Below are 15,658 nucleotides of genomic sequence, written 5' to 3' on the forward strand. Positions count from 1 at the left end.
TGCTATTTCTGTGAATTTGCTAAAAAGCAGTCTACAAATGTAATCTTCTCTTATACTCTGAGGTTCAGAGTTATTTACTACTACCAGAATTTTAGTTCCAGCTAAACATTTCAAATGTCAAGAGGGAGATATGCTTTAAGAAACAACTTACAACCTTATAGAAAATTGCACGTCTCAAGATTCAATTTTATTCTTTCATGTTACCACTGGGATAGTCTTCTTTCTGATCACCAGGCAATTTTCCAACCTCTTTTGGGATTTCTCTTCCTAAACAATTTCTTCCAGAAAAGATCTTGGCAATAATCTGACACTTCAGTTTGCCCTTATAAGCTGGGTGAGTTAGAAAAATCTGAAAATAGATTCCAAAGAAAATGAAGCAGGGAGTGAACACTTACCTGAGAGTCAGTGTCTCCCTGATGACAGCCTTGCTCTGTCACATTCAAAGATGAACTCAATAAGTGAAAATATGTTACTTTTAATTTTTATGTTCAGCTTTAAGTATTCATTTACTGAGATCATGCAATGACTTCACTGCAATGCTTCCCCCAAATAATCCCAATTTTTTAAAAAAGATAAAGTTTGAAATTAGTAGTTGCTTTAATACTGTTATTGTATGTGTGTGTGCATAACACTTAAGAGCATACTTAGAACATGACAGCTGGGGTTCAAATACTACACTTACCCTTAATTAGCTGTGTGACCTCAGCTAGCTTACTTAGTGAAGTCAGTGAAGTTACTCAGTCGTGTCTGACTCTTTGCAACCCCATGGACTGTAGCCTACCAGGCTCCTCTGTCCATGGGATTTTCCAGGCAAGAGTACTTGAGTGGGTTGCCATTTCCTTCTCCAGGGGATCTTCCAACACAGGGATCGAACCCGAGTCTCCCGCATTGTAAACAGACACTTTTACCGTCTGAGCCACCAGGGAAGTCCTAGCTTACTTAACCTTACAGTATCTCAGTTCCTCATCTACAAACTGGTTATAGTACCAATACCAACCTCATAGAGGTCATGTGAGAACTAAATGAATTCATACAAATGAAGTTCTAAGAACAGTGCCAGGCAGACAGGCTTAAATAAGAAGCTCCTCAAAGCTGGCCTATGGGATGTATATGTTTTAAATCCTTTCTAGGATATTGTGAGCAGTCATTCCCTTTGAATCAATCATATTAGAATTAAGAATATTTTCCACTTTTAAAACTCTTAAATCTAAACCTTTCTATCAGTAATTTATACAAAGTTTGGTGATCTTCACTTCCTCATTGCTAACAATTTCTGTCTCTATTCTTTCTTCTATAACTGTGGGGAAAAGATAAACATCTTTTGCACTAGAATAATGATGACAAATACTGATTGTGCACCCCTTGTTTTCCAGGTCTTGTGATAAGGGTTATATATGCAGATGATTATTTCATCCCCACAAATTCCTAAGGAATCAGATTCTCTTATTATCCCCAATTTATACCCAGGGTCTGGACAGTCACACAGCTAGCCATCTAGTCTAGTAGCGTCAAAGCAGAAAGTAAGGAAGGGCCTGTGTGACTGCAAAGATCAAACCTGGGCTCTTAAATATGGCACTGTATCATGGAATGGACTATACAGGAAATTCAGTTTAATTTCTTAATTTCCCAGTAGAACAACCTGGAGCAAGGCAATGAGGAAGATGATGCAGAATTTAAGTCTTTTGCCTTATAGTCTGAGGGGCTCTCTTTGTTCCACTTTGTATCCTCCTTCCATCTAGCTCAATCCTAGATTTATATTTTCTCACTTCTTCAATTTTGAGTAGAAAGAGGAAAAAACCATGTTTGCCCTGAATATATTCCTCCCCCACACATCCATTTTTTTCTCCTTTGAAGTAGCAACAGCAGCTGCCAACAGAGGATCCCCCGGGCTTATACAGCATCAGTCAGCTTCACAGATGAAGGCAAAGATAAGAAGACAGAAATCCCTCCTTTAGAGAACTTTGCTAATGTTTTTCACTCAATTCATTCTTTCTCAGTGAACAGTTTTAAGACAACACTGAAACCTCAAGGCAAGAATGGCAAAGCACTGAATTCCAGGAGCCACAAGTAGTCCCTAATTGATTGCCAAGGGACAAATGAAAGGAAGTCAAGTGAATGGACACTCAGATCTCCATCTTCTCCAATTCATTTTATTTAAACCCATCCTTTCCATAGCCTACAGTCTCTTCCATCTCACCCTGTGTTATCAGAGACAAACTTCATTAGCCAAAGGCAAAAGGGAAAGAAGACTGCTTTCATATTTATTTAGGGTTCCAGTGACTTGAGGCGTATCAGGAGAAGTCAGAATACGAGTTAGAGACAGGACTTGTTGGCTTACACCAGAAGTGCTTGCATTCTAAATCTCAATTTTGGAAGGAACAAATGTTCTTAACTTTTAAGTATAAACTATCCTTATACTCAGGTATATGTTCATTATGCAGACACAAACACACACATGCAAAATGCAATAATATTACTCTGGCTTATTTTGCAAAAAATAGAGGGGTGCTTTATTTCAATTTTTGCATTTAAAAGGGTCTCCTTTTAACATGAGGGAAATTCAAGGACAAAACAGTAGTATATTAATTTGTGCACACATTTACTAGGCATGTACTGCCATGTACTAGGCACTCTCCTAGGCATAGAAAATACCCCAGTGAACAAAATAGGCAACATTCCTGCTTTCCTGAAGCTTTATTTCTAGAGGAGAAACCAAGTAAAAAACAAGATGAATAATTATATAGGATCTTAACCTGTGGTAAATTCTATGGGAAAAAAAAAAAAGTACAAATCAGCAAAGGATAACATGAAATGATTAGATGAAAAGTGTAGCAATCTGAGACAGCATAGTCAGCAAAGATTTTATAAGAAAGTGATCTTTGAATTAAAACAGAAAGGAAGTGAGAAGACATTTGAGAAACTGGAATTCCGCCAGAGAAGAGCAATTCCAAAAGCCCTGAGGTAGAAAATTATCTTGCATCCCTGAAGAACGAGAGTGACTCCATTGAAGAGAATGAAGGGAAGGGTTATAAGAAATGAGATTAGAGAAGTAAGAGAAAGCAGATTATGCAGACCCTTACGATCATGCTAAACATTTTTGCTTTAGCGAGGGTGCAATAGGAATCTAGTAAATAACTTAAAGTAGAAGAATAATATAATCTGACTTGTAACTTAACAGAATCACTTTGATTCAAGTCAGATCAGTCGCTCAGTCATGTCCGACTCTTCTCGACCCCATGAATCGCAGCACGCCAGGCCTCCCTCTCCATCACCAACTCCTGGAGTTCACTGAGACTCACGTCCATCGAGTCAGTGATGCCATCCAGCCATCTCATCCTCTGTCGTCCCCTTCTCCTCCTGCCCCCAGTCCCTCCCAGCATCAGAGTCTTTTCCAATGAGTCAACTCTTCGCATGAGGTGGCCAAAGTACTGGAGTTTCAGCTTTAGCATCATTCCTGGGGATTACAAAAGGACTGAAATGGTACAAGGTCAATAACTGGTGGCTCTTGTAACAGATGAAAAGATGATGATGACTTGGAGCAGCCTGGTAGCAGTGAGTGTGATGTGAAACAGTGAATGTTGGGTATATTTTGAAAGTAGAGATGAAAAGATATGCTGTTGAAACTGATAAGATGTGAAAAATAAAATAAAAAGTTAAGGTTGAAATCTAACTTTTCAACGATGGAGCTGAAATAAAGAAGAATTTAGGAATGATTGCATGTATATAATTGTTTGGTTTATTTCTTTTGTTTTGTTCACTAGAGAGCAGAAAGGCATATCAGAAGCTCATTTTTTTTAACATGTTCAATTTAAGAAGTCTATTAACCATCCAAGTGGAGATGTCAAGTAGATAATTGGATATACAGGTCTGAATTGATAGGAGAGGTTTGTGAGGAAGAAATGAATTTGGGAGTCATTAGCATATAGATGAAGAAGCATCAACAAATGTGACTGAGAAAGAGCTGTCAGAAAGTAGAAGGAAAACTAGGTGAATGTGGTATCCTTCAAGTGGTGGGATGCGGTGGGAGCGTGGGAGGGAGGCTAAACAGAGGGGATATATGTATACGTACAGCTGATTTGTTGTATAGCAGAAACTAACAACATTATAAGGCATTTATAATCTAATAATAAAAAAATGAAAAAAAATATTTCAAGGAGGAGAAAGTAACTGACGAATGCTATTCATAGGTCAAGAAAGTTGAGAACTAAGAACTGACTGCTGGATCTAGCAATGTGGTATTATCCATAGCCTTGATAAAAGTAGTATCGAGTGGAGCAGAGAAGTAGGAACAAAAACTTGCCATTAATGAAAGTTTTTGTTCACTAGGGAAAGATAAATTTAAAATAGTGAATACAGACAACTCTCAAGAAGATATGCTGCAAAGGGATAGTGAGTAATAGGGGAAATAAATGAAGAGAAAACAGGATCAGGAACGTATGGCTTACTTTGCTATTTTTAAAGAAAAGCATATAGGAAATTATGTATTTGTAATTAAATATAGAGATTGTCTGAATTAAAGTCTAAATAAAATTTTTAGTAGTTTTAACACTATATTATAAAATTAACCATTTTTGTTATCTAAGTAGGACACATTATTATATTATGAGGTCATTAAGTTTGCATGGTCTAATGAAATGTAACTCTTTTCTGAAGAGTTGTGGTATGTGAGTACCTCACCATCCAGGGATTCTCTACCACAGGCAACTAACATCCAGTATATAACAATAAAATCTACTGTCTCTCTAAAGTCATACGTCTACTTGTATTACTACCTTGATGAGCAACATTCACCACCCAAATTCCCAAACCTGGAAATTCCCCCAAGCAACTTCCTCTCCTAGACTTCTCACATCTATTTAATCACTAAGTGCTATTAATTTCACCCCAATTCTTTATGGAATCCATCCTTTTAAATTCCACTGACAGTATTCTAGGAAATCACTTCCTGACCAAATTACGAGAATATGCTCCTAAAGTGATGCTCTTACCTCTGATATGCTTTGTTGTTTCTACAACCCCATCTGCCTATCCCAAATCATAAAAATGCCAATGTGATAAACTCAGACACAAAACAAATGACTTCAGAGCCCTGCTTAAGACTCCTGAATTACATCCAAGATAATGTCCAAACATCTTTGGTTGACCCTGAAGCCCTGGGAGTTGGTAACTGCTAGTATTTCCAGGCTCATTTCTTGCTACTTCCTCCATCAACATTCACACCATGCTTGTATTAATAGAGCTTCTGTAACCACTGGGTTTCTAGTCCTGAACACAGGTTGTTACATCTATATAGAAAAATCAGCTCCCCCCATCTGCAAATGAGAACTCAACCTATAAAATGGAAATTATAATCAATTTACTAGATTATGAGACAAATGCAAACTGTTTAACCTTAACAAATCATAGCTATGTTTTATTTTCCATAACTAACAATTATCATAATTTAAGCTTTTTTTCTTTCAGTGTGTGCCTTTTAAATCTGTTTTTCTGAAAACACATTATGGCTTTTATGTTGTTTATAAACATTATCAAACCATAAAGTTTCACTGTTGTTTTCTTTTAGTTCTTCAGTGCAGGTATTTGCATTTCTGGGAAATTATAAGAAGGCTTCCAATTATATTGTATTTTTCTTCATTTCTCTTTAATTTGCAAATAAGAGTACCGATTTCCCCTGACATTCATGCTATTAGTCTTCTAAGGATGCTATTATTTTGTTGACTGATAGTTCATTAATAAGTATAATGATCATCCGACATGTTGCATCTTAAATTATCCAGTAATTGCACGTATATTAGTTTTCAATTTTGTAAATTAAGTTCTTGAAAAGACACTCTTCTCTTTTTTTTACCAGGTAATTTTTTAAAGAATTAGATTTGTGAATCTACTTTATGTTTTGTTACTGCCATATTGTAATAATAATGTCAAATTTCATAGTCCTTTCCATGAATACTCTTATTTAATATTATGTTTAATATATAAACTATTGTGCTTTTACGTTAAATTTACCATATGATACAATTTTTGAAAAAGACAAAACTAAGAAGTATTTGGTTTTATGGGCACTGTGGTTAAACAATAAGGGCCAGCTGAAATCATCTGAAGGAAAAAACGTAGCCTGGATTTCAAGGTAATATATGCAAGAAAGATTTGAGGGGTCTCAGTACTCACCCCAGTTTAAAGCTGTTTTTAAGGATAAAGGCACACGCCTCTATAAATATATATATATACATATATATTTAAATTTTATTAAAGATATTTTCTTTATTTCTTCTGCCAAACTGTTGAAGAAAATATATATTTCTTTCTAGATATAAATAATTACAGAATTCTCCTAAGGAATCAAAACATATTTTTTTCTTTTTTATAATATTTCTTTTCATTTAATTTTCGTTCAGCCATATTTCTCTTCATGTCTTCTCTCTGCATTTTTATTTTAAATCACATATATTATATAAGACAGGGGCCTCTGATTTATACCATCTGGGACCTGAGATTTGGATGTGGGCAATTTTGTAGTATTTATAAAAAGAATATATTAAAATTACCCATAAGCCCAAATTCAATACACACACTTACCAACATAACTCTAATAAACAGATCATTGGATTTTAAAGCTAGACGAGGCCTTCGAGAGCAGAGAATCCAACCTCTACTCATTGAAGGAAAACAAAGTGAAGCTAAGGAGTTTTAATTCACTGATCAGTCACTCAACTAACTAAAAGAGAACAAGGAATTAGACCCTAAGATTCCCTGAAGCCAAGTCCTGTGCGTTTTTAATGTTCTCTCATGATATAGACTTCCAATATTAGTCTGTCACTCTGCACAAGGTGAAAATAGATTTAACTGAGTTTGCTGTGTGCCTGTGAAGCTGCTAAGCATTCATTCATGAAAGCAAAACTGGGAACCTATGAAATTTCATTATCAGAAGCCTTTTTCCAAGGCTGCCTTTTCTGTCTGCTCACATGTTATATGCCTAGGGCAGTGTCCTCCACAGGCAGTAGCTATCAATCCCTGACAATTTTTTTAAGAAGCAACAGTGCTAATTTTAGGCTACTATATTAAAGAAAATAACAATTTCTTACACAGTATCTAATGATCTTGGATATTCTTTGCAGATTTTATTTTCATGTTTTGTCTAAAACCACTTTTTCCATGCTCAGAGAAATCTGTAGACAGTAAGTTTGGAGTTTGAAACGTGTGCTGTGACAGACCTCAATTAAGAGGGTTTTTTTGTTGTTTTTATGAAGAATAAGGAACAGCAGATTATCCTGATAGAAATCCCAGAGGCAGTGAACTCTTCATGGTAACTGACTACAGTGGAGCAGGAAAAGCTCAAGTTTCCTCCTCCGTTTATCCTTATGCTCTAAAAATTACCAAGGAAGCCCCATCAAGAATATTTTGTGTGATGATCCAGCAAAGTATGCAGTAAAGGAGGAAAAGGAAGAACAGGGCACTTCCCGAGAGGGTGGGGGAAAGAGGTTCTGTGAGCTTTCCCGCGTGATTAGAGCTAAGGAAGTTGATCTCTTTTCATGCCGTGGATGTGGCTGCTGCAGTCACGCCTCCCGCTGCCAGCCCAGCACCAGGATCTTAATCAGTCACTATGAAAACTCATTAGCTCCACAGCAATGAGCCTTCCACTGCTGAAGCTTGGCGCTGTGCTTAGTACCATGGCAATGATCTCAAACTGGATGTCCCAAACTCTCCCATCCTTGGTAGGACTGAACACCACGAGGCTATCAACGCCAGATACCTTAGTAAGTCACTCTGGTGGGTTTGGCTGTCTTGGGAAGTAAGTGCATTAAAACAGTGGGCTTTTTTTTTTTTTTTTTAATAAACTGCAAAGGCTGAGATTTTGCTTCTCTATTCACAGGTCTACTTCAACGATACAGTATTTATGTGGTAACTATAGTCATGGCTATTCTTTTATGAACACTTTAAAGTTACATCAAAGAATAAATGAACTGCCTGAGAAATTAGCTGTGACAGGAAATACTAGATTCATTAAATTCTTAATGAAAAGCTTTATTTTATATTATTCTGAGGTTTTAAAGGATTCTTTCTTTTTAAAGTATGTTTTGTTTCTTATGATTTCACTTCTTTTAACATATGTAAAATCCTCATAATTTGTCCTACAGAGTATGCTACAGAGTATATTCTAGCTAATCTAGTTTTACTATAGCAGGCTCTTCTTCAGAATTCAATTCCTGTGTTTGAAATGTATTCAGTCAGAGAAACCAATCTGTACTAAATATGAATGAATAATAATAAAAAAAAAAGTTCAACAATTTAAAGCCTGACCAAAAAAAAAACCTTTTTTTTTTTTTGAGCTAACAATCATGAACAACAGAAAACTTACTTAATACAATCATCTCCCTGTGTTGTTTGATAAAGACTTCTCCTGTCACAAGTTTAACTCCTGTACTCCTGTAGTTTTTGCTCATTAATGTTTTTTTAACCCTTCCCACATGATAACAAATGTCTTTTCTCATAGTTTATGAAACATGGTTTAGTTAGCAATACCCGAAAATGTTTCAAATAAAAACTATTGTTTTGTCAAATAGAAGGTTACAAATTAAAATAGAAGGAATATCCTAGAAAAACAATTTCTATGTTAGCAAATAAAAATTACAGAAATCATTAGTATTGGGAGTCCTTTACTTTTTTTTAATCTGTTTTTATCATTGGACTGCTCCAACAGATCAGAAAAAGTCAGATACTTCAAAAGAAAAAAAAGCAATTCACCTTTAAGACCTGTTTGCAGTTACTACTAATAATTACTCTATCAATCAATGTATAATTAACTGAGTAGAGTCAGATCAAATTAATTACATAATTTGCCAGCAACACCCAGTGCTCAGGGCACCAGCAGAGCACACGTGAGGCACAGTGTGACCTGCTTTCACATCTTAACCTCCCTCAGTCACCGCTGCTGCCTCAGTGTTTCCATGATTGAGAATGCCCTCCTTCCCTGTATGATGTGTGTGGCAGGAAGGATGTAAAAGGGATTATTCATAGTTATAAAGAAAGCATATAACACAAGCTTATTAATGTGGCAGCAATAAGCAATGACAAAACAAAAAATGTAAACTATTTAATATTTACCGAACCAAGTATCTTCAATGTTCAAGTACCTGGTGATTTTTAACTACTTAGTTTTTGAATTAACTCTTTCAGGAAATGAACCATTGAAGCAATTCATGAACAAATTATATTTCAAACATGGGACCTTGGTTCTGATATATATATATATTTTTGCATCTATAGATATTGGTTTGGTTATCTTCTATTTATTGTTGATGGAGGAGAATCAACTTTCCAAAGATTCGTTTAGGATTTCTTACTCATTTATGAGTTTAAAGTAAATTCATTCCTTTACTTTCTGATTAGCAATCTTGGTTGAAAAATATAAAATATTGGTATGGCCTACAAATGTTCTGACACAACCGAATCTTGCTTTGAGTGACAAAAAACAAACTAAAATTCAGAGAAGTTTACACTATGGTGTTCACTGCTGCTGCTGCTGCTGCTAAGTCGATTCAGTCGTGTCCGACTATGTGCGACCCCAGAGACGGCAGTCCACCAGGCTCCCCCGTCCCTGGAATTCTCTAGGCAAGAACACTGGAGTGGGTTGCCATTTCCTCCTCCAATGCATAAAAGTGAAAAGTGAAAGTGAAGTCGCTCAGTCGTGTCCGACTCCTTAGCAACCCAATGGACTGCAGACTACCAGACTCCTCTGTCCATGGGATTTTCCAGGCAAGAGTACTGGAGTGGGGTGCCATTGCCTTCTCCATGCTATTCACTAGAATGGAGAAATCAGGTTACAAAAGTGTATGCGAGTGAGTGTGTATGTGTTTCTATGTGCATGTTTTACGGAAGTGCAAACTTTACAGAAGTACTTTCTCCATCTTAACTATACAAGATAATTGCTCATATCTTAGGATTCCTATGGTGAAAAATGAATGAATATATATTTCCTAGATTAAGATCATTAAATGTTAACACTGGAAAAGATCTTAAAAACTATCCAGGCCAGTTATTTTTGCATTACTTTTGGCAGTGGTGCCTCTTTTTTTTTTTTTTTAAATTAAAACTTATGTAATACATGCAGAATAAATATTTGTTGAATGAATCTTGAAGTGGAAATCTAATATATAAAACAGGTTATGGGTCAAAAAATAAATGATGGAGGAGTGAGGCCTTACTGGGCCTCTACCATCTGTTCCCTCCCCACATAATCAACCCCCTTCCCTGATCAAAATACCTCCAAGGGAACCTTAAAACTCTCAGGAGCTTAGCTGGAAATATGACTGGTCTAATCCAACCTCCTTATTCTGCAAGTGGGAAGACTGACTTGCAGTCTAAATGTGTATGCAACTAAAAAGAGTTCCCCTCTCTGGTTAATGGCAGAGCCAAGGGTGGAAGCAAGCCACCTGACTGCAGTCCTGGCCAGGGAAGTCATCTCACACACCTGTGCTCTCCCTACTCCTCCCGGACCCTGGTGCCACATGAGATTCTCTCTACCCAGTAGACAATTCCCTTTGTAGCAAGCAGAGCTATGATGTCCAGCCCTTCTCAAACTCTATCTATATTCACTTTAGGTGGTACAAATGATATAAGCCTGAAACATCCCCCAAAATGAATGAATGAATAAATAAATAAATAATGTTCAGTCACTCAGTCGTGTCTGATTCTGTGCGACCCCATGGTCCCAGCACACCTGGCTTCCCTGTCCTTCTCTATTACCTGGAGTTTGTTCAAACTCTTATCCATTGAGTTGGTGATACCAGCTCAAATAAATAAATAGTGCAGGTCTTAACATTTGTTTTATGAGAGTCTGTGGGATGCACAGATGGCAAAAAATGCAGATTTACACAAATATGGATATGGTCTTTCAGAGGTAGTGTACATTTGATTGCTCAAAAGCTTAAACAGGTTTTTAAATTTCCAAGATATTTTTGTTAGTAAGTAAGTTAAACACAGCTCCTTATTAGGGGAAAAAGCTCTCTGTTTCTCTTAGAATCTTGAAACGTGCCTTTATCCTTCTCTTTGGCCCTGTTTTCTTTTCCTTCTAATTGTTCCAGCCTTCGGAGGAGCTGTTGTCTGCAAAGGCAAAGCCTTGGCTCTGAAAAAGCTCAGGCTCCCTCTGGCACATCTCTCTGATGCAGAGTAACTTCCCCCTGAGGCTGAGCTTCTGAGAAACCCCCATGCTGTGGATTCCACACCAGGAAGAACCTGGTAAAAAGCAATTAGATAAGCACAGGACATTCGGCTCACACCAGCTGTTCTCAGTCAGCCCCACCGCTGTGGTGGAAGAGGCCTAGAGCGGACCTTGGGCATAAGTGATTTGTTTTGCTACATTTTCAAATAGCTTCTCCTCACAAATAACTACTTCAGTGAGGCAGTCACTTTTAAGTTCTGGAAAAGGAGTAGACTACCTAACACAAACTCTCAAAGCTTTCCAACTTTCTTAACTCACCAATTTTATTTTCCGTTCTGGATGAAAATATCTGACTTCTCTGTTTTGTACCACTATTTTACTCCCCCAAATCCTTAGGCAATGTCCATTTTATGAAAGACCAACTAAACACATTAAGGAGATGGATGAGAGAACAGAATGGTAAATCTTGAAAGACACAGAGAATGTGATAATTGCCTTTCTAGAGTAGAATTGTGAAGTAGGTAAGAGAGTAGATTTATTCCTGTTTAATGGCACCCCACTCCAGTACTCTTGCCTGGAAAATCCCATGGGTGGAGGCACCTGGAAGGCTGCAGTCCATGGGGTCGCTAAGAGTCAGACCCGACTGAGTGACTTCACTTTCACTTTTCACTTTCATGCATTGGAGAAGGAAATGGCAACCCACTCCAGTGTTCTTGCCTGGAGAATCCCAGGGACGGGGGAGCCTGGTGGACTGCCCTCTACGGGGTCGCACAGAGTCGGACACGACTGAAGCGACTTAACAGCAGCAGCAGCAAGTACTTAAAAAAGTAGGGCCAAAGGGGAAAATTACAAAGAGATCCAGTCCTTCAGGTTTCCACCAATGAAAGGGACTGCCTATGAAAAACTGAAACTCCTATCATGCAGCGTTTAAGTGGAAACACAACCAGAATACACAGAAGTGCCACTGAGTGGAAAGACAGTCCCAGGTACGACTTCTAAGTCTTTCCCAACTCTGTCATTGTGATTTCCAGAATACGAGCAGAAATGATCAAGCAACCTAACTTTGATGATGCCTTCAGTCTTTTAACTGTTTGTTCTGTATTTATAGTTGTTTTTCATAGAGCTCTGAGGTTCTCTTCAGTGAAGAATATACATTTCTTATTTCAGTTCCAACTAGTCTCATAAGAAATGGGAAGAGAACTGCAATGCAGTGACATCTTTATTAACACATCCTCCATAACACAGCTTCTTTTAGCAGGGTCTGTCAGCATCTCTGTAATTTCTGTCCTCACATTTCTTTGCTCCCCACAACTAAAGCCATTAGCATGCTAAACCACATTTCATTATCCGAAACCAAACGTATCCTCAGACAGAAAATTTATAAGGAGTTTTCATCAGGTATCTCCTCTAATGCATCAGGTATCTCCTACTGTAAATCAAACAGGTTTTAGTAAACAGATTTTTTCCTACTTTATTTTCCCCTGCCTGTACACCACTTTTAGTAGCTAAAGCCCTTATTCTTTTTGCCTCAGTCTGTACTTTTAAGAAATGCCCAGGCACTCAGCATAAAACCTGAGACCTAGCAATGTGCAACTAGTTGATTCTGTCCTCTTCAAAGGATCAGGATTCTGTCCCTTCACCTGCCTGTGCACTTGTGTCCTGCCAAGACTACTGCTAACCACTCCTCTAGAGTTCCAATTTCTGCCTGTTTCCACAATTTGGATAATGCCGTCCACCTGCCTGGGTACACATCCTCTACAGTTTTTTCAGCTATTGGTGAATGGACAAAGGCACTTATCTGCAGGGCATAAACATAAAGAGCTCTGGGCTGAAAACTGGAGAAAAACTGGTATAAGTCCCATAGATGCCACTTACTAAACAGGTGACTTGGAAAAAAATTGCTTAAGTTCTTTGAATTTCAGATACCTCATAAATAAGATGATGCCTATTCCTAAGGATAGGTGGTTCAAAAGAAGTGAAACAAATACAAGAGAAGGGATCTTAGAAAAAGAAAAATATGCTGAAATATACAATAATTTTACTTTTACCCCAGTCTTCAGGATCTTTCTTTTCTGTTACAAAGCCCTTGAAGTTCTGAGAGCTTCTCATGCAGTAATAGCTCTATATTTATAAAGCATAGGTTTGTAACTAAATTATAAACAAAAAACCCCAACTTGAAATCCGATTGTTAAAATTATCATTTTAATTCTCCTCTTTAGAGCATTCTTAAATATTTCATGAGTTTGTAATATTAAAAACTGCTAAATAGTTCATTTAGTTCTTCTAATTAACACAAAAGGTTCAGAGAACTGCATCAGTAATCACTGTGCATAGCAATGCTTTGGGTAGTAATAAACCCCTGCACCCTCCAGGTCCAAGCAGTCAGCTCCTTGGGAGTTCAGAAAATGCTATGAGGATCATCTTCACTATACAAAAAAGGGAATTTCAGACAACTGGTGGTGCAGTGTGGTGGTTAAACTTTCAAACTCTGATGCCAGACTGCAAGTATGCAAATCCAAGCTTTGCTGATTACCACCATCATGACCTTGAGCAAATTTCTTACTGTCTCAAATTCGCAGTTTCCTCACCTGTAAAATGGGCAGAATGATACCATCTGGTCCATAGAGTTACTGTGATATGCAAAGGCAGTAACGCATGTGAACTGCCAACTGAAGACTAGGAGCTCCATAAATGTTTCTATTACTATTACATGAGGTTCATGTTGACACTTGAGGAATCATTTTTCTTTTTAAGTTAAAATGGGAGCAGGTCTTTTCTCATTGGTATCTAAAACCCATCTAAATATAACTCTCTACCCGAGGTCTTAGTTGGTTTTATTTTTACCCTCTTTTCAATGCCAGTATGGGTGCCACAAATGAGGACACTAGAGCTACTCACAAAGCTTCCTTCATTCATCACTAAACCTGACACAGAAATCTCTATCAAACCCACACAACTGTCAAGCCCTCATCTTTTATACTAGCTTATTTCTCTTTTGAGTTACCTTTTCTTGCCAAAGAGGTAAGCTGCCAAAGTTGAGATCATTCAAACTAACTCTGTATAGATAAGGCCAGGGTTCTTCTCAATAATACTTAGAAGAAGACAATTGAACGTACAAACAAGACCAGAGTCTATTCTTATTAAGCTGACACTTCAGGAAGAATGATAAATGAACATCAAATTCTACTCACCTTTTCTGCTTCCCTCATTCCAGAGAGCAACTGACACCTTGCCCAGATGTGATAAGCTTCTCACTGGTTAGCCAAACACCTGGCAAGCAAATATCAATATTAATGCTGCCAGGTTTAATAATCAGTATTTGCACTGCTGTTAAAGATATGTCAGTATTATAATTGTGCGGCCCCTTTTCCTTTATACAAAAGCTAAACACATTCTAGTGAGAAGCCTTAGTTTTCTGACACATTTGAGATTTGTGTCCAATGTCAAGAGCAGCTTAGTTGAAACTATAGGACCTATGTCAAGATATATTTGTTCCACACAGTCATTCAGCTTAAACCTTTAATTATATCATTAAAAGTACTCTGCTAAGCTGTGAAAGGTTGTTGTTGAATCACGCAAAGACACCGGGATTTTTGGCCCCCGGAGGAGATTGAATTCAATCCAGGGCCAGAGACTTGATCGCTCAGAGCTTTTGTGTAATGAAGTTTTATTAAAGTATAAAGGAGATAGAGAAAGCTTCTGACATAGGCATCAGAAGGGGGCAGAAGAGTACCCTCCTGCTAGTCTCCAGCTGGATGTCATATAGTCCCTAGAAGTCTGTTAATGAAAGAAAGGAATGTCTTAAAACTCAGAATGGCACCAGGCCCCTCACCCATAAGATATATTTTGGGATAATCTTGGCACCAAATGATTTATCCTGGGCCATAGAATGATTAACTTGAATCTTGAAGGGTAGACCACCATACAAATTGTCTCATTTACATAGATTAGGGGAACAATATCTGAGTATAACATACTGGTTTGTCAAGTAGGTTCTGAGCCAAGAGGCTGAACCGACTTGAAGACAGAGTTTGGGGTAAATGCATAGTACATTAGCATAGCTTAAGACAAACATTTCCATAAGAAAAAGGCATTGGTTAACTTCAGGTGAAACCAGGTGTCATTATGGCAACACAGTATTTTAAGAGAAACCTTTTAAATTTGTATAGAGAAGGAAAAAATATCGCTAGTTTGTTTCCTCCTGCTGCTTAAGAGAGAGAAAAATGTCTGACACTTACAGGCTATTTTCTCCGTTTTGAGATCCCTGGCCTTCCTGCCTGTTACCCTCTCAGCTGTACCTATCCCCATTCTGTAGATAATCTCTTTGCATTTTTCTTCTTATTAAAAAAAAAAAAAAAGACTATCTTTAAGATCCTATCTATTCTAGTCATATATAATTCTAAGTACATTTTTTCTATCCTAATCAGTAGTCAGGCATAAACGCTAGAAAGAAGGAGCAAGGGGAATGGAAAAAAAAAAAAAAAGAAGTGGTAATGAATC

At 37.5% G+C, this 15,658-nt stretch overlaps 1 protein-coding gene across 3 annotated transcripts in view; it reads left to right on the forward strand.

Annotated features, from left to right (window-relative positions):
• The window catches only part of OLFM3 (olfactomedin 3), a 224,304-nt gene that overhangs the window by 158,188 nt on the left and 50,458 nt on the right, over window positions 1–15,658 (forward strand). For 2 of the 3 annotated variants that reach the window (XM_027536367.1, XM_027536370.1), the window contains exon 1: window positions 7,611–7,754. The exons of the other annotated variant lie outside the window; for it this stretch is intronic. In XM_027536367.1, the coding sequence (XP_027392168.1) occupies window positions 7,626–7,754 (129 nt within the window). In that variant the 5' untranslated portion in view covers window positions 7,611–7,625. Of the gene's footprint in view, window positions 1–7,610; window positions 7,755–15,658 lie in introns of those variants that run through there. 3 annotated transcript variants of the gene reach the window in all.

Source organism: Bos indicus x Bos taurus, chromosome 3 (genome assembly GCF_003369695.1).
Source record: "Bos indicus x Bos taurus breed Angus x Brahman F1 hybrid chromosome 3, Bos_hybrid_MaternalHap_v2.0, whole genome shotgun sequence".
NCBI lineage: Eukaryota > Metazoa > Chordata > Mammalia > Artiodactyla > Bovidae > Bos > Bos indicus x Bos taurus.